The sequence below is a fragment of the Sphaeramia orbicularis genome, chromosome 14 (genome assembly GCF_902148855.1).
Source record: "Sphaeramia orbicularis chromosome 14, fSphaOr1.1, whole genome shotgun sequence".
NCBI lineage: Eukaryota > Metazoa > Chordata > Actinopteri > Kurtiformes > Apogonidae > Sphaeramia > Sphaeramia orbicularis.
In genome coordinates this window covers 12,442,215-12,466,381 of record NC_043970.1, presented here as the reverse complement: position 1 = coordinate 12,466,381, position 24,167 = coordinate 12,442,215, and the positions used below count along the sequence as shown (strand labels likewise).

The following is a 24,167-nucleotide window of genomic DNA, read 5'->3' as shown; positions in this document are numbered from 1 at the left end:
AAAAGTTATGGACAGATTTTGATGAAATTTTCAGGGTTTGTTGGAAATGGGATAAGGAAGAAATGATTAAATTTTGGTGGTGATCGGGGGTGGGGGGGCCCACGGGGGTGGGCACTGATCGTTAGTGTGCAACATAACTCAAAAAGTTATGGACAGATTTGGATGAAATTTTCAGGGTTTGTTGGAAATGGGATAAGGAAGAAATGATGAAATTTTGGTGGTGATCGGGGGTGGGGGGGCCCACGGGGGGGGCCACTGATCAGCCTTGGCAGAGGTCTGCGCTCTCCGAGTGCTTCTAGTTTTGTATTGAAATCAAAAGTAACAGGAGAGAATGCATTCATAGTTACTTTATATATGTGTTTGAAAGGGTTTTACATCATTACTTTCTGACGTCATCACATTCACATTACTTGATGACTTAAGTTTACTGGTGTAACACACAGATTAGGAAAAAACAGAATGACCCTCATTTAGTTTTATATTGAAATGGACGTGGACCAGAGACTTTTCTACAGGACTGAACATGACGGTTTATCCCGTCTGATTGGAGTGTCCGGTCTGTCACCATGTTACGGCGAGGGGGAGGGGTCCAAGGGGTCCAGAGGTGAACATTAGGAGGCTGGGTCTAACTGGGGACCGGCGGAGTGGAACCAGGTCACAGTAAGAACCAGGCCGACCTTCTTAATATGTGATCACTGCAGGACCTGGTTTTTCTGTAGTGTCCCAGCGTTTCCATTGATTCGGACACCCCCCCCCCCCCCCCCCCCCCCGCTCGGTTTACAGCTGTGAATGAACTGTTCCACAGGCTGCCTGTGAGCCCATTGTAATTTTAAAAACAACTAATAACTCCAAAAGTATTGATCATATCAATGAGCTGTTTTGGCCGGTCTGATCCTTGACCCTAAATACATTAGTACAACCATGACCCCATGACCCCATTTTAACATCACAAATTTCTGGCAACCCCAGACATTCAAAATGGAGACTTTTTTTTTTTTTTTTTGCCTAAATTAATTTATTTTGATCATGTACTAGTTTGCTATACTGTGTTGCAAATAAACATTAATTTTAGACAACATTTACATTATATAATGTATATTATTATGGACGGAGGCAGAAAAGCCAGGTGTAGATTACTGCACAAAGTGAGAATTTTATTTTCCTTGGTCAGGATATGTACAGTCAGTGCAGCTTGGATTTACAAGGCTGACAATGAATACTGAACAAACAATAACTCAAACTATGAATTATGAAAGAGCTGCAGCATCTGAAACTGAGCACAATGAACATTTGACAGATAAACAGTACCACAGTGCTTCAGTTTCAGACTCAGAGTTTGACATGTCTTTTATGTTTTGTGATTGTCTCTCTCAACTCACTATATGTTTTTTTTTAGTAAGTTTTTATTTTTATCAATTACTAGAAATTTCAGGCGACCCCAGGTGGCGTTCCGACCCCAAGGTTGAAAAACAATGCATTAGTACTCCAAAAGGCACAGGCTAGATCTGTCCAGTTTATCAGTTATAAAGCTGATACACATACACACACATGCACACAGAGGTCACTTGTCTTTTATGATATAGATGATGGCATCTAAAGAAATGAAAATATTCTAAATATCATGTACTGTCAACTTAAACTGAGATCATCAGTTTTGTTCAGCCCCCTGCAGCTTTCTCCTCTCAGTCCAAACCAAAAGACTAATGATAAATACACATGATCTGACACCATTTTGTGTCATTATAGGAAAGCAAACCCACTTTTCTGAAGCTTCTGTGTTGAGACATGGCGTTGTTAGAGTTGTAGAATCATATCTGAGTTGCATTGGGCTGAACCTGCTCAGTGATCAGTAATTACAGCTGTTAATCATGCATTCAACCCCCCTACCTGTCTGAAAACACCTGCGATAAACTGAAAATCTACATCATGGGGTAGATTTTCTACAGCCTGAAAACACAGGAATAGATGCAGGAGTCCCGGTCCTCTCAGGTGACTTGAATTACTCTATGCTGAAAGGTGATTATGGATTTTTTTTTAAGCCCAGTGATGTTAAAAACACACCCGTACCCATCCTCACCAAGCTCCTAAATGGGACTCTGCTGACTACGATCTACTGCAGGCACTGACCATGGATGAAAACCTCATAAAACTCCACTTAAAGTAACTCTAAAAACGAACCAACTCTCCATGCACTAATTTTTAGTGTAAAAGCTTCAATACTGTGTGCTTAAGGTGCAGAAACAGCCACTGAGTTAAGACTGTAGACCTCAGCCAGTAGTAATGTGGTAATTAATTTAGATATATCAGTGTGGATCCAGTCAGACGTGGTGATGCTTCTATGAAAGAGAAAACAAAGGAAAACATACAGTTCAGCCTTAACTCTTTCGGTGCCAGACAGTTAAGGGGCTAATAAGCCTTAAAAGTGCCACAGAATTTGGCCGTTTTTCAGTATTTCACGTCGTTTTTGTAATCGAAGTCTGAATTGTCATCAGAACTCATTTTCTAGCAGATGGGACTGTTTTGACAGATCGCTGTGTTTACAATATTACTACAAAATGGCCATCTAATTTGCATATGATTTCATTCATAAATTCATTCATAAAATTTCCCAAGCAGAAAACGAAATGCGAGATCTTCCTTGGTCAAAAACCGCTCGGTAACATCCGACCGATTGCTACTTAGATTCAAAACGCACCGGACGCAGCCGATTCATTATTGATCGTAATTTGCAAGAAGATTTGAAAGAACGTCATCGAAATGTGAGAAAGAAATGGGGGTGGATGGTTTGTTTGTACACAAACATGGCGTGTTCTCCAAAGCCGATCTGATCGGCCCGTGGCACTTTAAAGGTTGTATTCGTAAAGCCGATTTAATCGGCCCATGGCATTGAAAGAGTTAAACTTCAGCCTGTACTGATCATACTTACAACATTAACCCTTTATAGGGAACTCATAAAAGTACTCTGAAATTCTAAATGTCAGCCTTAGTGTGTTATTGGAAGACACAACAAGAATGTATTACTTTTGTGAAATTTCTCAAAATTTTTTATTGCTATAAAGTCAATAAAGTTACCGTATTTGCTTCCTTACCTGTAAGTGAAAAAGACAAAAATCAAGAGGTAAATATAAAAAATACAAGAAAAACACATGTGAGGTGAAAGGAACATGTATTTTAGAAAATTGAAACATCACTTTAAGAGAATTACAACAACATAAGTGCTGATCCAGACCCCTGTCCACATCCACGTTATCCCTTTGAACATCATTCCTTACATTAGTACCATTACTTCATGGTACCTAACAAAGCAGGTACACTCAGCATTCATGCAGAGGTGGACCTTACAGACCCTGTAGACCACATTGGACCTGAGATTGTTGACTCACTGTCCTCACTGGAACTGTTGATGTCACTGTCTTGTAATGTATTAGGGAATTACCAAAAATAGTCACTTGCTTGATAAAGGGTGAGTTGTGCTTTGTGTATTACTTATAAGCAAGAGAGGCGTAAATTCAGTAAAAAATAAGCATAAATGCACCACACTGGACTTGTTTATTGCATGAATTATGTGCAGGGGCAGAACCTATGAGGGATGTTATTATCCGATCTACAGATCAGTATTGGCTGTCGATCTGGCATTTTGTAGAAGATCGGATCGGGTTGGATTTAGTCACGAGATTGGGCCGATCTGGACCGGGGCGGGGGTGGGGGTGGGGGGGAGTAAACACACATCCTGCTCCCTCACAACAGCGGGAGGCTTAGAGGAATTAGTAAAACATCTATAATTTTCACTTTCACTTTGAGGTCCGGTAGTGATGCGAGAGCCGGACCCTTGCAGCTTTTGTGGAATTATTTGACCTGACCCAACCCACCCCACAAATAAACTGACATTCTTTTGACCTGCCCCAACCCGACCTGCGAGTAACCCCCTTATCCATGCATCACTAACATACGGCGCAGAACACATCCCCATATACTACCTGGACGGACCTGTCCATAGACGCACTACAGCAGCGGCAAACATATGGCCCATGAGCAAAAACCGGCCCACCAAACGTTCTAATTTGTCCCACAGTATGAGTTTGGAAAGTGCAAAAATTATACTAAAGTTATTAAGAGTCAAAGGTGTCATACTTGTTTTAGTTCAGGTTCCACATTAAGCCCAACTGTGATCTCAAGTAAAGTAACAGTATAATAACCTATGAATAATGACCCCAAATTTATATCAAAGTTTTATTGTAAAAAGTCGGTATCGGATTGGTATCAGATTGGTATCGGCAAAACTAATCCTAAAAAAAGTCAGATTGGATCAGAAGCAAAAAAAGTCCAGATCGGGACATCACTAGAACCTATGTAGAGGAGCTATTGCGTCCCTGCATTATTTCTGGGTGATGGAGTGTGAGTAAACAAGCAGCAGTCAGTGAGCAAGATTGAGTGGAAAGTACATGTTTGCGCTTGTTGTTTGTGCAGCTGTAGGTTTTGTACTCCGCTATTGTTCTAGAGACGTGACCCAGCACTGGCTGATGATGTGTCATCTTAGACTGGTGTCTGCTGCACGGGGTCAGTGACCAGCCCATCACAGACCAAGTAATCAGATGAAACAATGTTACTGGCAGCTATGGCTCAGGAGGAAGAGTGGGTTGTCCAATAGCCGAAGGGTTGGCGGTTCGAATTCAGCTCTGTCCTAGTCATGTGCTGTTGTGTCCTTGGGCAAGACACTTCACCCACTTGCCTCCAGTGTCACTTACACTGGTGTATGAATGCGTGTGAATGTTTGGTGGTGGTCGGAGGGGCCATTTGACGCAAATTGATTGGCAGCCACACATCTGTCAGCCTGCAAATGTAGTTTACCACCACCAGAGTGTGAATGTGACAGTGAATGAATAATGGATGTAAAGCTCTTTGGGTGCCTTGAAAATAGAGATCCAAACCATGAATATTATTACTACTGCATCACTACCGGTGCTGGAACAGCCCATGAAGGAGGACACATGTCGCTGACCATGAATGGCTGACTGAGCAGTGACTTAGTGCTCACGCGTACTTGACAACGGGCTGTGACGAAAGTTATCTGACAGAACCCTTAGTATTATATGTGATCTTTTGAAATTGAACAACAATAGAAATTCACCACAGGTACCCTTTAACATAAAGTGTGAGAGACTGCGCAGGACTCGAGATGAACATGCAAGAATACAATCCAAATTAATTATCGCATGTCAGTCAGTCAAATTGAAATTGACAAGCAGATGAGGTTCCGACTCGAATGTTTTCCTTCGTTTAACTCTCAGAAAGGCTGTCCGTTTGTCAGTTCCACCGATGTGCAGATTTCAATCATTACACGCTCTGTTACTCATGTGTCCATCATTTAATATAGCACATTAAACCATCCAAGGTTCTGCTGGTAAAATATGACAGTCTCCATCTCCATGAAATCCTCCTCCTCCCTCCTCCTCCTCCTCCCTTCCTCTCTGGCTCTGTCCTCTCATCCACGACCACAGCTGTCTCTCTGAAAAACCCATCAGAGCTGGATCTTCAAGTAGCTCAGCAGGAAAATGACCCGTGTTTATCTGCAGTGTGTCTGCGTGTAGTGTGGCATCTGGGATGTCCGTGGATGTGGATGTGGAAATGGATGTGCACATGAATCTACATTACAAAACAGACCTCATGTGGTCCCTATCCAAGAGGGCTGTGTAAACACTCCAATACAGATAGTGTGAGAAGTGGAAATGCCACTGATACGTGACTAACAGAGCATAACATTAACTGTCACATCCGATAGATCTAGTAACTGCAGGCAGAACCGACATATGTGGGTGAAAGCGAACTTGTTGCAAAAAAAGCAGCAGGTAACTTTTGTTTACGGCGCTAAAATATATGTGAGATCTGTGTGTTTTTGTGATCGTATCTGCATTGTGTCCATCTGTTCGTGCACGTGGTGGTCATATAAAGTGTATAAAGTGGGCATCAGCTGTTCCATCATCAGAGAGACAGCAGAGAAGGAAAACCTTCTGTCCCAGTTGTCATGGCAGCAAGAAACAAACAGCCCCATCCGGTTCCAGTTGGCGATAAACGTAGCTGATAGATGGATGAGTGGGAGATGGGGAATTAAGCTTCGGTTTGGGTGTGTGTGTGTATGTGTGTGTGTGTGTGTGTAAGTATGAGAGACTGAAAGGAAAAGAGACAGAAAGCTTTAAGAAGTGTGGAGACAAAAAGAGGCAAGTCAGCTAAAATATATCTTCTGTCAGTGGGAAAACATAAAAAGACGTCTTTGTGCTAAAGGTTATATATCCGTTTTCAGTCACATAATGCAAGTGACCTGTGGTTGACTTATGAGAACGATTTTTTTTTTTTTTTTTTTTTACTGTGAAGACCTCCTTCACCTTCAGCTGGATGGAAGCATTGTTCAAATGAATTCAACACAACCCTCCTATTATACCCAGCTCTACTGTCAATGTTTATCTTTTACCATTTATCATTGCGTAATGCTTGACTTTTCATTGCAAAGGTTCAACATGTGCTTGTGTGCTTCTGTATGATAACTATTAGCATTTCTATGCCGACAATAACAACAAGTACATTAAGATTAGGAACAAGGTACAGGAAAATCTGGAGATTTCTATGTAATGTGTGATTTTTTACAGTATATATGACCACGAGTAAACATGAAGAAAGTTGATACAGATTGTTGTTTGATTGATGTTTTTTTTAATGATACTACTGTAATATAATTTTTTTCTCTTCTGTTTCACAGTCAATTTCGACCACTTTCAGATCCTGCGGGCAATAGGAAAGGGGAGCTTTGGAAAAGTGAGTCCATGTCTGCCTATACATTTTCTTGATTTCTCTGTAAATAAAATAAAAATGAACCTACAACTGAAAAACTGGTATGATTAAAAAAAAAAAGTTACAGTAGATTTCAAATTTGAAAAGTTCGGTTTTCAATGCAACACAGAAGAAATTAATGAATCTGCCAGCATTATGGGTTTAATGAAGAATAATTATATTCAAACATATCGTTGTGTCGGTCTGGACGTCTAAGGATGACCCAAGTTATTCCACACTGGTGACTTTATCAACAGAACTCTAAGCGGTTACTGTTGGTCATAACCACGCCAACAACAGGACAAAAAGAATGTATAGAAAACTGAACTCTGCTCTGTTCCCTCATCCACCACCCCACCCACACACACACACACACATGCACACCAGTTCACTGGCTCCGCCCCGTGTCATTCATTCACCCATCTCTCACAGCCACACACACACTCTGTCCTCTGTTGTTCTATGTCCTGAGGTAATCTATACCCATACATTGATGCGGAGAATAAAATTCAGTGAGCTGATCAATCCTCACACGATAAATTTGTTTTTGTCGGTGCAAAATGTCCAGGGAAAAAATCTGATACTGAATCTGATTTTGAACTTCTGTTAAAATTCGTCTTTAGTAGTAGTAGTAGTTTATTTCAAGCACGAAGAATCATCAGATAACAAAGAATCATACAACATGGTCGAAACAAATAAATAAATACAATTTTTATGCGCTCAAAAAGGAGTGGGAAGAAGTATAACTTATTGACCCCCACCCCCTTTTTACAATCTAATAATCAAACTAGATCTGCCTCCTTTGCTTTGTTAACACACATTTTCCTCTGTATATTTTTTACAATAACACAAAACATCCATAAAAAACATTCATATACACTTTTTTTTTTAGTCACCTCATACACGATCAGATTTGCAATAATCAACCGTTTTCAATATAAACTATAATATACATATCCACCTCAAATATTTACCCAAAATACAATGATCAATAAATATGACAGTATCTTCCTATCATGATAACCAATTACCGATAATATCTTATTTTATGCGTACTTCTAATGTTCTATATTTTGTTATAATAGTGGATTTATACATCCTTTTAAATGTACAGATTGAAGAAGACATTTTTAAGTTTTGCTCCAGATTATTCCACAGATGTAACACTAACAGAGTGTGTCTTTCAAATATAAATAATATATCAAAGGAAATACTTTACAGAAATAGAGTGAAATTAAGCTACAACATTATATCTTCATTGTAAGGCAGACCCCCAACATCCTCGTTAAAATCAGCACTTAAGGAGCGCAGTCTTTTAACCAACTAACCCAAAAATAGGATAACACATTTTGCATTGCATTGGCGTTAACAATTAAATAAGTGAGCGCAGAACTGAGCCCCTGGCATGTTAAAAGACAGATTGTATATATATATATATATATATATATATATATATATATATATATATATATATATATATATATATATATATATATATATATGCATAATCCCTTTTAATTTCTGTGAAAGTCTGTAAACATATGGCCCTATCGTCTCTTCACAAATAATACACCACCTCCTCTTTCAGTAATAATAATATTATTGTATAATATTCTAGTGAAGTTGAATTTGTCAGCACTTCTATGAATAGAAATGGGAGGTATTAGTGTTATATACATCCTCCTGCCATTAACAGTAATTCACATCAGTGTGTACAGTACATTAAAACACATAGAGCTGACATGTACACACTCACATGCACATGTATATACACTTAACAGACCCACACGGCATCAACATTCAATCCAACAACAGATAAGGAGTCTAATCACAGTGGATGGCAAGCTGTTCAATGGGAGGAGTGATGCGATCAGGGCTTGGCTGATTAACCATGCCAGCTGGTCCACAGATCACTCTCTTAGATAGCAGTAATCACTGGCTTATTGACGCTTGTAGCACTGACGAGCACGGATGCAAATAAATACTGTATGGGGTATGGCGCATATTGAAAACATCTATCCTCTGATGCATCATCAGAAAAGTGCAGGTAATCAAAGTGTTCATTCAAGTGCAGTTTGAAATATGGATGCCGACAGCCGTTCGGATTACACCAGGTGTTGTGTTTTTGCATTTTACTGAGTCCCATTAAAGTCTCTGCACTGATAAAAATATATTATAGATAATGCATTTGTGCGATTTTTAAAGAAATAACTAACACCAGCGTCTCTGTCTGAATGGTAAACACGACGTTTCCCATTTCCTGTGATGTAGAAAATACTGGTGAGAAAACTTGAACATCTTAACAGAGGATTACATTTGTGATTACAGAGATTAAAACAAAGAAAATCTGTCCAACTTGATCAACATTTTCGTCACTGCAGTAAAGAAAAATGCTTTAAAGCATGCTGGTGTTAGAGAATACCAAGTACACTTACAGTATGAGTGAGAGCTAGTAAATGTGTCAAAAGTATTTATTGCACTTTCATGTAAATGGGGGCCACATGCAGGAATAAAAACGTGTTATAAACCATAGCCTCCAACTGGCTATTGAAAGAAATAATACGGTTATTCATTTTATTACAGTGTCTTTGAACACTGAGGTGAATTGGATTTAATAAAAGACAGCCTGAAAACATGGACTAGAGCAGCACTAATGGAAGTCTGCATTTAAGAGACTTCAAGTGTGCATTTTGAGCTCTAAAATAATATATTCATCTGCAATTTTGTATTCATATTCCATGAACCTTCACAGCATGCAGTGGCCTTTCCAGATAGGGATGCTGTGAAAAGTGTTAGTAAGTGCATTGTGTTGTTAGTGCCTGTGGTTCAGGTGTTACTGTACTACAGGGCTGGTAGTTTGATCCCCAGCACAGATCACTTATCACTAGTATTATTTTATCTACATGTTATGCATGTGCAGTCAAAAAGGATTTATTAGTGTGTTATTAATATACACTGAGTAACTGCAAAAAACACCGTTAACTGTTAAAAAATGGACAGTGAACTAAATACACGGGTAAGTAAGTGCATATTGAACATTTAATAAATGATAGTCAAGAGTTAACAAATACATAGTTAACTATTAATAAATGCACAGTTGACTGATAATAAATACAAACCTTATATAATAGATACATAGTTAACGTTAATAAACACAATAAATGAATGTACAATTAACTCTTAAATAGCACTGGTCAACAACAAATTTATTGTTTAAGTTTTTTGAGCTGATTTAGGATAATTTTGGTGTGCTGAATCCAAAAATCACATTAATTTTGCTCAATCAGGTCAACTTTCTGAACTATGCTACATATTGGCTTTTTAACATTTTTGCTTCCATTTATGGGCATTTTCACATCATATGATACAAAATTCTTTCATATTTCTTGCAATAAACGAGTTCTGAAGATTTTACTTTTGCCAATTTATGATTAATGTTTTTTTTAATATTACAGGTGAATGAAATGGCTTTGACTAGAAGATCTTGCAAAAATAAGCCTGACGTATTCTGCTACATCTGCGGTGAATACACCATTGTACCTAACAGGAATCCTGTTTGAAAATGATTATTTTTTCTCTTAAAACCTATTTTGGGTGAGAACTATATAAAAAAATCAACTGATGAAGTCACAAAAATGTAATCAATTTTGTGAGAAGATCAAATTTTTCAAAATCAAATTAGCAAAAAAACCTGACCTGATTGAGAAAAACAGATGTCATTTTTGGATTTACAATGGTCCTAATTCAGTTGAAAAAACCTAGACAACTTGCAAAAAGCATTTTTTTGTAACCCAGTGTAGTCAACAGTTAATGCACATTGTACACTGAGTAGGTGGAAAAAAAAAAAACAAAACAAAACACACCATTAAAGGGGTCATATTTTGCTGAACCCACTTTTATCAGTATTTGGTTCATTTATTTGTGTATTTGCACCCTAGTAGTTCAAAAAGTTTGAATTTGAACCCTCCAGGTGCTGCAAAGCTATCTTTATATTCATTTTGGCAAAAATCAATGGGAATTCTACAACTTGTTTTAATTCCTGCTTAATTTGTTATGTCTATAACTAGTTACGTCATGACATTTGCACATATAAGGTCAAGACTTCTGACGAACATTTCTCTGAGTACGACATAATTGTTTGTCAGCAGCAGTGGTTGTAGTTCATACTGAAAATATGTCCGAACTTTGAGCCGATTACCTAAAATGTTTAGATGGTTGAACGGGACAGAGCAGCACAGCCAACAACCTGGAGGGGGTGGGGCATGAAGTGGCTCATTTGCATTTAACCCTTTCATGCATGAATTATGAGAACCTTAATCATGATTTTCTCCCCTGTTTTTATTCCTCTTTAGGCATGAAAAAAAATGCAATTGACAGCTTTTTATGAACCTATTTTTCATGGAGCTGCAAAAATGTCCACTCAAATGGATATGATGCATTTAATTTTTGAAGCAAAGAAACATGTATTTACTGATATACAGTGAAAACTATGAAATATAAACACTTTTAATGCTGCTAATCTGATGTTTTCTCATATTTAAACATACTCTAATACTAGTTCTTACTCACTTCATGGAGATAATATACAAAAAACCCATTTTGTTAAAGAAAAAATGATAATCACAGTCTAATAACAATTGATTTACACTCAAACATGTTAGTGCAGATCAGGTTTATCAAGAACAGCAAAGTTACATATGCATAAGTGTCCACTGTGTTGGCTGATATGGAACTAAAACAACAAAACCCATGAATATATAAGAGAACAGCTGGAGAAGAACTGTCCACTGTAGTGATCAGTATGCATGAAAGGGTTAAAGGCCCAGCGCTCAAAATGACCTTTCTGGTGTCATTACTCAGAAATAGGGTTGAAGATGGACCTGTGGAGTTGAATTAATGAAGAATTCAGACCCAAGCAGAGCATTTACAGTTTATGTAGACCATAGGGAAATGGTTTAAAATGCACAATTCCATTTTTAAAAAAAAAGCAAAATATCACTCCTTTAACTGTTAAAAAGCGCACAGTGAACTAAATACATGGGTAACTTTCAAGTGCATTTTTAACAATTAATAAATGATAGTTAAAAGTGTTAATGATCGTTAACAAATACATACTTAACAGTTAATAAATGATAGCAAACAGTTAACAGATATATAGTAAACTGTTAATAAGTGCTAATTTGACTGTTAATGAATACAAACCTCACATAATAAACACATAGTGAACATTAATGAATACAGTGTTTTTTTTGTTTTTTTTTTGTAGTTTTGTTTGTTTTGGGGGTTTTTTTTCTCTCTCTTCTGCCCAGTTTACTCAGTTCTGGTTGTAGTTATTGTTACCATTATAATTGTCTCCATGGTTGTTGCTGTTTGTATTGTTGATACTTTCTTGTGAGGGTCTTCGCCACCTTCTTCTCTCTTGTTCTCTCCCCTTCTTCTACCCCCCCACCCCCACCCCCACCCCCCATGTCAGGTCTGGCATCGAAATGTGGTTCAACAAAACTCATAATAAACACAGTAGAATATCAAAGGGCGCTTCATATACTTTATGAAGTTACCCTTGGCAAAGCAAATTTGTTCAGCACTGGGAGGAACCAGACTACCATTCTGCTGTTAGGATGCTGGACAAGACAAGTAGAAAAAAAAAAAGAAAAAAAAGTAGTGTGAGATACTCCCTGGTAAAATGTCCAAATAAAAGAGGATACACAAGCAAAGGTGTCAGAAAAATGGGCAGTGATGACTGGGAGTACAGTTGGTGTCGGCTGCTGCCTTATCGGTACAGACGGCTGCCTGTCGGCCAGCTGAGCCCATAAAAAGAAAAAAAAGAGAATAAATAAATAAATGCAGTGAATGAATGCATAATTAACTCATCTTAACAATTGACTTAGCTTAATAAATGCACAGTTAACTGTATATGGAAAACTCAACAGTGAATAAATGTGTAATTTGCTGTATATAAATACATGGTTAACTGTTTATAAATACATATGTACTAAGCTTAATAAAGCTGCAGCAAATCTTAGTTTAAAATGACATAATAGATATGGCTGAGTTAAATTCAATACTTGTGTTTAAGCTGTTATAATCAACAATACAAAATTTGTAAAAAATTAAATTACCACTCATAAACAGTTTATAAACTATTACCAAGTAATGAGAATTGCCTGATGATATATAAATAAAGATGTTTATGAGACCAATTAAACATCTTATTAACACATGATCATGTTAATAAAGCTGTTATTAGTGTGTTAATGTTAACCATTATGACAAACTTCTTTAAATAAAGCTTTTATCAGATTACATTTATGTATGTATGTATTTATTTATTTATTTATTTATTTAAATGTCAAACAGCATTTCCTATGTAGAGGATGTAATCCATGAAATCTGGCAGTGAGGTTAAAGTCTTCAACAACATGGTTATGTTTGCTCTAAGACATTTTGTAGAGCAGTTCACAAAAAAAAAAAAGAGTTAATTTTGACAGCCTTGAAACTACTGTAGCGTAAAACATAAAAACACAAACAGCCACAACTACTTCAGACATTTAGGACCAGAGAAATAAAGGAATATCTCCTTTTTTCTCTCCACCAGGTCTGTATAGTCCAGAAGAAGGACACAAAGAAGATGTATGCCATGAAGTACATGAACAAGATGAAATGTGTGGAGCGCAATGAAGTGAGGAATGTCCTGAAGGAGCTGCAGATCATGCAGAACCTTGAACATCCTTTCTTGGTCAACTTCTGGTGAGTCATCGTGCTTTTTATGTGAAAGAAAATAACTCTAATGAAGACAGTTTCTTCCATGAACCTCAGTTAATGTTTAAAGCATTTCTATTTAATCTCAGAGAGCATTAAACATACGAAGAAAGCGACTTTGAGAACCGCAGTGGTGGAAGCTTTTGCAGACATGAGTCACATCTTTTCAAGAGTCTCTTTGTATATGATAAACCTTTCAATATGCATCAGTATGACATATCATTTTATTATCCTGGACCTTAAAATGAGCCTTTAATGTACGTATACAGTAAACTTCTATGGAGATTATCTGCAGAAGGTCATCCCTGTGACACACAGTGGCATCAAACAATTCCAACAAGTTTTTTTCACATATGTATATCTTAATACTGAAAGGTCTCAGAGTGTCTATGTGTATGTGTATGTGTGTATGTGTGTCTGCACAGTTCTGACAAATTGAGATGTTTTTACCAGGCCAATTTGGTACCTACAGTTGAGGAATAGTCTCATCTCCACTTTAAATATCTCGGCAAGTTGATAGGACCAATATTTTGGGAGATATTAGTCATTTTGGAATACAACAGCTATGCCCATGACAGTTGACAGGAAGCACAGTACCATGCTGCATGACAGGAAATGAAGTTAAAAACCGGAACGACACATTTACTAACTTCAGTCCCTAGATATCCCCATGGGTCAGCGCTCTAGTATTCTTTAAACCAGTAAAGACCCAGTGCTATTTTTGTGGCAGTTCCCAAATGAAATTTTCCTCTCTATTTAACCCTTCTTAGGTGATTTATCACCATTTATTATAATATAATCCTCTCCATTTTCGTTTTTTTTTCTGTAAAAATCAGGTATTTTCCTATATTTAGTTACTGATCATGTACTTTAACCATTATGCTGAGATTAAAGTTGATGGTTTTTATATCAAAAACAGAGAAAACTGAAGAAAAAGTGACTTTTTCAGTAAAATATATCATTAACAGAATATAAACCAAGTGTCTCCATCCACTGTCACTTTATATTTAACATTTAGCATTTTTCTGTGTAAATTATGTATTTTCCTATATTTAATTCACTGATCATGTAGATGTTTATTAACCCATAAATCCCAGGGCTACTCTTGTGACAGTTCCCAACTGACATTTTCCCCAGTGATACTTTGGCTATGACTCAGGTTTTACAGATTTTATGATAAATTGGTGACGAAAGTCATGCACAGCTTTAAGTGATTTATCACCATTTATTATAATATTATCCTCTGTAATTAGCATTTTTTTCAGTGAAAATCATAATTTTCCTGTATTTTATTCCGTGATTATGTAGATGTTCAAAAAAGTTCAGATAAAATTTCAGGGTTATAATTTCAGAAACAGAGAAAACAAAAAGAAAAAGTGACAAATATATCATTAACTGAACATAAAAAGAAGTGTGGCCATCCACTGTTATTATTCTAACTCCATAGGTTTTACTGGTGAATCAATGTTGTAGAAGATGACGGTGTTTCCACGTTCACTACGGAGCCTCTGAATGTCCAACTGGGTCATATCTGATGACCATGAAAGGATGATAAACAGTATTTTACACCAATTATTTACATGTATTGATAGGATTAGTTCATCATTTAACATCTTCCATCAGTAGATGGTTTTGGTTACTGGTGTATATTTGGGTCTTCATGGGTGAAGTAAGTGAATGACAGACATATAGAGACCATGAGCCATTAGAGGGTACCTTTTCTGTGTCGAGGACTGAGTGTGTTGATGCAGGAAGTAAGGTGTTGGCCACTAAAGAGCACACACAAGCCCCCATCTGCAGCATCTCACCCTTTGAAGTCGCTAAAAGGAAAATGGAGTTTGCTCAGTGATCCAAGCTCAACTTCTTACGGCCGTGACTCTTCTGTCTTGGCAGGGTTTCATTCATTAGATGAATAGGGGCTTGTAGAGGAAGTCTTCTCCTCAGCACTGTACATGGGAGAGAGAGAAAAAAATAATAATCAAAGAAGCCAATTCAAACTGTGAGTGCTAATCTAAGATGATTCACCAGGTACTCTTAACCATTTCATTCATCATAATATGAAAGCCTGAATTTACAGAGCACCAGGAATTGTACTTTGAGATGCTTCATGAGTATGACTTGTCTTGCTGTCTGAAAGGCATCATTAATTCTTGATAAGCACTCCCACTCTGCAACGTTTGAAATGAAGCCACCCTGAGCAGGGGGAAAGGCAGGAGAAGAGGAAGGACTGGTGTGTCCGTCTAACAGAGATGAATGCTGACAGTCCCGGCTTAAAAATCAGACCATCTTTGTACAGTTATTAGTGTGGGTGGGTCATCAGGCCAAAATATCACTATTATTATCATCATCTGTTTTTTTGTTTTTGTTTTTGTTTTTTTAAATCACATCACAATCCATGATTCCATGATTTGTATTTCAGTCTTTCTTTTTTAGTTTGGAAATGTCCTGTAGAGATAGAGTCAAACATAATCACACATTACATTTTTTTTAATTAGACATGTAACATTTCATCACTATTTTGATATTAAAATAATGATCATCACCTTTCCATTAATTGCTTTCACTGAAAATGTGTAACACAGAAGGCATCTATGAATCACGATAACGTATTGAATTGTCAGAGCTTTATTTCCTCAGTTTTTGAAAACACAAACACCGGCAGGTTAAAGCAGAATAATTAAAGACTGTTAAAGATGACACTTGAGAATCACTATAAATGGACTGAAATAGGTTCAATAGTCTAACAAGACAAATACAACCAACTCTTAATATTGCAATTTTATGCAATAATGTAAATATTGCATGTTATGCAATATTTACACTGTATAACAGAAATAAATGTAACCACCATGATGTCACCTACTGATTTTTGGACTGCCATTTCAAAGCCTTGAACTCGGCATTTAGTCATTACAAAGTGAAACTAAGGAAGATTCCCTGGATCAGCAAAGAAACTGTTGGCTGATGTGCCCTTGGGCAAGGCACTTAACCCCCCCATTTGCTCCTGGTGTGCCTGACATGGCAGCCCACTGCTCCTAGTCTGCAGTGTGGTGTGTTCCTGCATGTTCAGCTAGTGATGTTCATGTTCATGCAGTGTATGTTCCATGGAGAATATACTGACAAATAATACAGATGATCTCTGAAGGGGTGACATTTTAATTTTCTCTGTTCTGAGTTAGACAGCATTTATGCAAAAAAAAAAAATCACTTACCAACGTTGTGAATGTACCGTCTCAAACACACCTACAGTACAGCTGTCAGTCAAGAGGAAACCTGCTCAACTCTCAAAGTCAAACTCAGGGTGTCAGTCACATCTGTCAATCAAAGTCCAGATGGTATTAGCCGTAAAATCTTATTATCAGAGAAATCACTCACAGAAGGAGCTCTAGTACACTTATTAGATGAAGTGAATGGTTATGAGATCATAACCTGGGGAAAACGTCAGTGCTAATAGAGAACAAGTCTCACACATCCAGACTTATTCTCAGTTTATTACCACTGTACCAGAGCTGGAGACCTGGTCCAGTCCACAGTCACTCTGGAACAAGGGACAAACTCTCTAGGTTTTTTGGCTACTTTCTATTTCTTTAACGGTGTGTTTCAGAGTCGGGAAATTTGTTGCACAAAGGTTTTTATTGGGTGCCAATACACTTAGCCAGCAGAGTCATGTCTGGTGCTCATAATGTTTACTGGTAGCTACGTTTATGGATATCATGGCTGTTGGGCGGAAACCTCGTAAGTCCATTTTTACCCCGCCCCTCGAAGGGGAGGCAAGGGGTACTGTTTTTGGTTCAGTTTGTTTCTTTGTTTGTTTCTTTGTTTGTTAACACTCTAACAGCAAAAGTATTGGTTGAATCCATACCAAATTTGGTTTATAGATTGCCAGTGATCCAGAATAGATATGGTTAGATTTTTGGAAAAGTAGGTCAAAATAAAACATTTTTATGAATTTTTAAAATCTTTTTTTTCTCCCATTTACTTTTAATGGGCAAAATTTCATATGTGTATAACAACTATGAATTTTTTTTTCAGTTTACTTCAAACATATATATATAGATGCAGTTGATATGCTGACATCAGCACACACATAGACATGATGACATCAGCTGCATCGATGCCGAAATAAGCTACAATACATGCGAGGGGCGGGGTTTGTTGTGCTTGGCACCATGTGTTGGTCTTTTTTTTTTTTTTTTTATAAAATGATTCTATTGGTCAGTCTTCACGTCGGCCTGGCAGTTTGTGAAATGTTTAACCAATGAAAGTGTTGAAAATGGCTTGTGAGCACATCTCTTAGCTCCATTCATTTATTTAGAATATACATGGTTTTTCCAGTTTCCTGAAAAATAACCATTTTGGACATAAGAGGTTTCCACCCGACAGCGACAATATGCGAAAGAATACAGTCAATGATGTCAGCAACGTTATTCAGGTATTATAGCATATGTCAGCGATAAAAAAAGAGCTTCAAACTATATGTTACGAACTACATTCATATTAAAAAGTAAGATCTAGACATGTAACATCAACACTTAATGTGTTTGTTTAGACTAGAAGCCCAACACACAGTAGTAGTCTGAGTAGAGGTAATAGTTCATTAAAAATGAAAGTTTTACCTAGACAAAACCAAAGAAGCAAAATTCTGGTGTTTGGGAAAAGTTCTTGTCAAACAGTGAATTACATCAAACTGTGAAATAAGACCAGGGTCTTATGTGTTGATAAATGCTTCAAAGGTGTGTGAAATACAGAGGAGAGGGCTCGGGTATGAGTTACCAAGACAAAAACAACCTGAAAGATGGATAAAGATAAAAATGACTTAAAAGATATAGAAATATTCAAAAGATGTAAAAGATACAATAAGGGTAAAAACTACAGAAAAAAAGAGAAAGTGGTGTGAAAGAGGCTACCAGAAAAAAATACAGATCAAGATGGAATACAGTAAGAAATGATATTAAAATGAGTCTTTCAGATATAGTGGTTTGATGGAGGAAGAGTGGATAAAAAAAAGCTGGTCTATGGAAATTCATTACATACTTTTGTAGGTTGGGGACATGAAGAGATACCAAACTTCTCTTGGGGTCTCAAGCTGAATAAATGTAGGAACCACTGATTTAATAGTAGTAGAAAATTGGCATGTGAGGAAGTGAGCAATGTAGGGCTGCACGATATTGGAAAAAACTGACATTGCAATTTTTTTTTAACCCTGCGATATATATTGTGATATGAAAAAATACTCAGAAGGATAAAATAGCTGTGTGGTGCCGACGTAAATGGTCAAACAAATTAGTTGTGTTACCTCTCGTTGTGGCAACAGGTGCATTAAGGCACTATCAACACAGAACATGTGTTTCAGTATCATCCTTCTTGTAGCCGAAATAATTCCGGATAATTAACGTTTCTTTTCTTTTTGGCACCAAGTCTTTGCTTTAGGTGATTTTCTCTTGTTTGTGGCTCATTTTTCAGTGTTGTTACCAGTGACTCACTCCATGTGCAGGGGCGTGGTCTGCTTCAGGAAACCGATTAAGCAATTAAATGATTGTGATTGGTGGATCGCTGTGTGCAGTGTGTGTGTCAGGTACCCAGGCTGAAATTAGATGAGAACACATTGAGGTCATTTGCCTCCTACATTGCAGGACCTGTGATGTGACTATTGCGCACACGTACATCACGATGACTATGCTCAAATGATATTTTGTGCAGCTCTAGAGCAATGGTATCAAAATGACTAAATCCCTGCAAAACAAAACAAAAGCAAAAACATGCACTGTATGTCTTTGTCTGAACCTGCCATTTAAAAAGTGTAGTTGCAGCTCTGAGGTTTTTATCATTGTTGTTTGATAGTTGCTGATTGAAAGACTTGTCCATCTGCAGTTATTCCAACAAAACACTGTAAGCCTAAACAGAGGTCTAAAGGAGCCGAGCTTTTTAAATAAGCATCTACTGAGCTTTAATGATGCTGGTTTTTAAGGCACTTCTGCCCTGGACTTCACTGCACTGCTATTTACTGTTGTAATAATGAAAGTTACATGTGATCACTATGATTTCTATGAAAAGCAGATATTTATTGAATCAACATAACCCATGTTTATTTGTGTTCTCCAGTGTTCTTGATCTGGACACTTATAAATTAGACAATCCTCTCCTTTCCTCTAATCCGGGGGTGTCAAACTTGTTTTAGGGTACGTTTACACGGCAACACTAGGATCTAATTCCGCAAAGATTTCTCCTTTGCGTTATAAAATTATTCCACGTTAAAACGAAGCCGCTATGATAACGATCTGCGTTAACATGAGTCCGCGAGGACGGCTGAATACGCTGTAGTGGCCATGCCAAACCAGTAGCTGGCAATCTCCTAACTGTCCTTCTTCGATGGTACGTTAGGGATTGACTCAGGCATTGGCGAATATAACAAATGCGTCTCCGCTGGTAAGAGTGTAGACGCAGTAAGTCTAACTTTTGGTGGAGAAGCAACAGCAAACTGAGCACAGTTAGCAGCACGTATGTTGTTCTGAAACCGGCCATTGTTGTTGTGGTTGTTCCTTATTTTTCTGCAGCTTTATTGTGTCATAGAGGCCACCAACTGGCCTGGAGTGGGTTAACTGGCAGTTCTTGGCTGCGCGCGCATGCGGTGATGTCATATTTTACCCCGGAACGCTCCGATTCGCGTTAACACGGAGCTGAAATGCGGAGCGTATCGATAATGTTCCACCCTGGACCCTGGTATCAAAAGTTTCCGGATTCAGGCACTCTTGGCACCGTTTCCATGTTACCAGAAGGCTAATCCGCGATGAAATCTTCCCGGAGTCAATTGAATCCTACGCCATGTAGTTCAGGGGTCACATTCGGCCTAATTTGACCTCAAACAGGCCAGACCAGTAAAAAAAAAATAGCACAATAACCTATAAATAATGTCAACTTTTCTCCATGTTTAAGAGTGAAAAAGTCTAATTGAATTATGAAAATGTTTATATCTACAAACTATCCTTTAAAACATATGAATAACTTGAACAACCTGAAATTTCTTAAGAAAAGTAAATGAAATTCTAACAATATTCTGCCTCAGTTTATCATTTACTCTTGAACATTACAACTCACAGATCACAGTGGATCTACAATCGACAAACATTTAGTAACAGGCAGATTATTGTTAAAATTGCACTTTCTTCTCTTAAGACATTTCAGGTTGTTCATATTTGTTCAGGTTATTCATTTTTGTGAAAGGATAGTTTGTAAATGTAAACATTAAATTTGCCGTTGTCATTATTTATAGGCTATTATGATAGTACTAGTGCGTTGACCCGTGGGGAACCATGGGTCATATTAATATCGATATCTAGGGACTGAAGTTAGATAATGTGTTCCTATTTTTAACTTAATTTCCCGTCATACAGCGTGGTACTGTGCTTCTGGTCAACCGTCATGGGCATAGCAATGTGATTGTAAGGCTATTGTATTCCAAAATGACTAATATCTCCCAAAATATTGGTCCAGCACTGCAAAAAAATCTAAATCTTACCAAGTGTATTTTTCTCATTTCTAGTCATCACACTCAAAATAAGACATAATCACCTAAAGAGGAACTTTTCAGTGAGCTATAAGAACTTATTTTTAGACATTAGATCTTGAAAAATGTTAGTTCAAGAAATCTTACCAAGGTAATTTTCACTTTTTCCATTGGCAGATTTTTTTTTTTTTTTTTCGCTTGAATTAAGCAAAAAAAAAAAAAAAAATCTTGAATTAAGCAAATAAATCTGCCAATGGAACAAGTGAAAATTATGTTGATAAGATTTCTTGAAATAACATTTTCCAGATCAAATGTCTAAAAATGGGTTCTTATATCTCACTGAAAAGTTACTCTTTAGGTGATTATGTCCTATTTTAAGTGTGATGAGACTATTTATATTTTGACTAGAAATGAGAAAAATACACTTGATAATATTTAGATTTTTGCAGTGTATCAACTTGCCAAGATATTTAATGTGGAGCTGGGACTGTTCCTCAGCTGTAGGTACCAAACTGGCCCGGTAAAAACTTCTCCATTTCTCAGAACTGTGCAGATACACACAAACAGACGCTCTGAGACCTTCCAGTATTAGGATATAGACTTTACTGGTCTGACCCACTTGAGATCACATTGGTCTGTATGTGGAACCTCAACTAAAATGACTTTAACACATTTGATTGTTAATATCTTCAATATAATTTTTGCATTTCACAAATTCATGCCATGGGCTGGATTGGACCCTTTTGTGGGTCGGTTTTTGTCCACGGGCCGCATGTTTGACACCCCTGCTCTAAACCCTTTGTCCTCTGTCCTACTTTCTTTCTATCATATCTTTACCTCATTTTCTTTCCTCCTATTTGTACCCCACATCTTTTCTTTATGAAAACACTTCACAACTCCAGCAAAATGAGTTAGCTCCATCTTTTAATTAGTCATCTGCAGGAAACAAAAAGTAAATCCTCCCACAGTGGGAATAAATGCGAAGCAAGAATAAAGAAGAAGTAAGGTTAGCTGGCAAGAGGAAAAGCCGAAGAAAAGGGTGGGGGTTAGTCAAAGAGAGGGAGGTGTGCAGGGGAATAGAGAGAAGTGCAGCACAGACTCATCAGGCAAACAATGTCAGTGTTTGCTTTCTTGCTTGATTGCATGCTGCGTTCGACAAAAAAAAGGCTCGAAGTTAATGCTTTTTGGCAGCGATACCAGCCAGTGTAGGGGTGATTTCCCCTGGAGATGTGCTTGGGTCAGCGCTCTGCCCACTCCTTCTGTCTCTTTGTGTGTCTTCCTGGGTCCAGTTGGACTAAGTCATGATGGTCAGAGGTAAGAGCTCAAGGTCAGACACAGAGAGAGAGAGAGAGAGAGAGATAGAGAGAGAGAGAGAGACACTACCTGCAGACACATGAACTGCACTGACAGAACTACATGCACAAAACAACTCCTCAGCAGATCATCGACCAGTAGACCATGAGCTATAGTCAAGGCACTGCGTCCAGTCGTCGTCGTTGTCCCCGTCATCGTTGTCTTCATCATTGTCATCTTCTTCTTTGTTGTTGTCATCTTAGTCGTTGTCGTCGTTTTCATCGTCGTCATTGTTGACGTTGTCTTTGTTGTCTTTGTCGTCGTTGTCTTCGTCATCTTCATTGTTGTCTTCATCGTTGTCTTCATCGTTGTCATCTTCACCATTGTCTTTGTCATCTTCGTCGTCTTCGTCATCATCTTCGTCATCTTCGTCATTGTCCTTGTCTTTGTCTTCATTGTTGTCTTTGCCTCACAAATCTACAGATCAGATTCAATTCAAATTTCGCATGTAGTTTCCTCAGGAAAATGTCTACAAATTTTGGTAATATTTTTTAAAAATTTTTGAATTTTTGACAAGTTTTTAAAAATATTTGAAATGTGTCTTATAATGGGATGTTATTTTAATGGCTTATAATATGGAAACGGTTACAGATATCAATATAGTTACTAATGAGCACTGATAGGAAGTCATATATGGATTTTCATTTGGGTCCATGACCTTTGACCTTGAGTGACCTTGAAGGGTCAAACCCAAGGTCACCGATGTCCACATTTCAACAGTCTTTTTCTCTGAACCTACTGGTCAGATTCATGTCAAATTTGATATATTCGTATGTTTGTAAACGTTTGTTCACAGTTTTAAAAAATGTTGATATTTGAATTTTTGACAAACTGGACCGTATTTTGATGGTTTATGACATGGACATGGTTACAGATTACATGGACATGGACATGTTTACAGACAATATAGTTACTATTGAGCACTGACAGGAAGTCATTTATGGACTTTCATTTAATTTGTTGAGTTCTCCTCCAGTGAAAGTACCACCCCCTTCTATTGCTAGATTGATCTCCTGCATCCAGACCACAGGACTCTAACATAGAACAGAACCTGACAACCTCACAAATTCAACTTGCTATTGATTTTTGATAGAACATGCCGGTGAGATACAGGGACAATGGTCCTATTTTTTTCCTTTTGACTCCTGGCTTGTCTCGTCATCGTCCTCCTCTGCCCTATATTCTCTCCCATCTTCCTCCTCCTCTTTCCCCTCCTCTCCTCTCTTCTCCATCTGCTTTGCTTCACACTGTTCATACTGTCACTGCTTTTGCCACGGAGCATGACCTCAAATGTCTGTTTGTGCACCGTGAGCAACCAAAGAAAAACAGACACTTGCTGTAAACAAGAGCAATTGTTTTTATCTGAACTTCGCAGCCCCTAAACAAGTTATTTTCCCCTCATGCAAAGTACGGTGTGTATTATATGTAGCGATTTAACCTTACCTCTGGCAGTAAGTGTGTGGTACGGTCTGTTTATTGATGTGCCAGCACAGTAGGGCAGCGCGTTGTGCCTGCGTAGCAGTAAGTGGCACTGTGTAAGGGGAGCCCTGTTGGCACTGCACAACTTTAACGCAAAGGCCACACTCACACTGTGTTAAAGAGAGAGAAATGGCAACCACCAACCAAAGTGGACGCATTCACATTAACGGTGCATTTTGTGGCTTTGTTGATGGAGTCAAGTCACACAGGAAGAATTTATGGAAACTGGAATGTGTTTGGTGTGATGGAT

At 37.8% G+C, this 24,167-nt stretch overlaps 1 protein-coding gene across 1 annotated transcript in view; it reads left to right on the top strand.

The window, feature by feature from the left end:
- The window catches only part of stk32a (serine/threonine kinase 32A), a 173,921-nt gene that overhangs the window by 11,827 nt on the left and 137,927 nt on the right, over positions 1–24,167 (top strand). The window contains exons 3-4 of the mRNA XM_030154308.1: positions 6,752–6,807; positions 13,418–13,569. Coding sequence (XP_030010168.1) covers positions 6,752–6,807; positions 13,418–13,569 — 208 coding nt within the window. The remainder of the gene's footprint in view (positions 1–6,751; positions 6,808–13,417; positions 13,570–24,167) is intronic.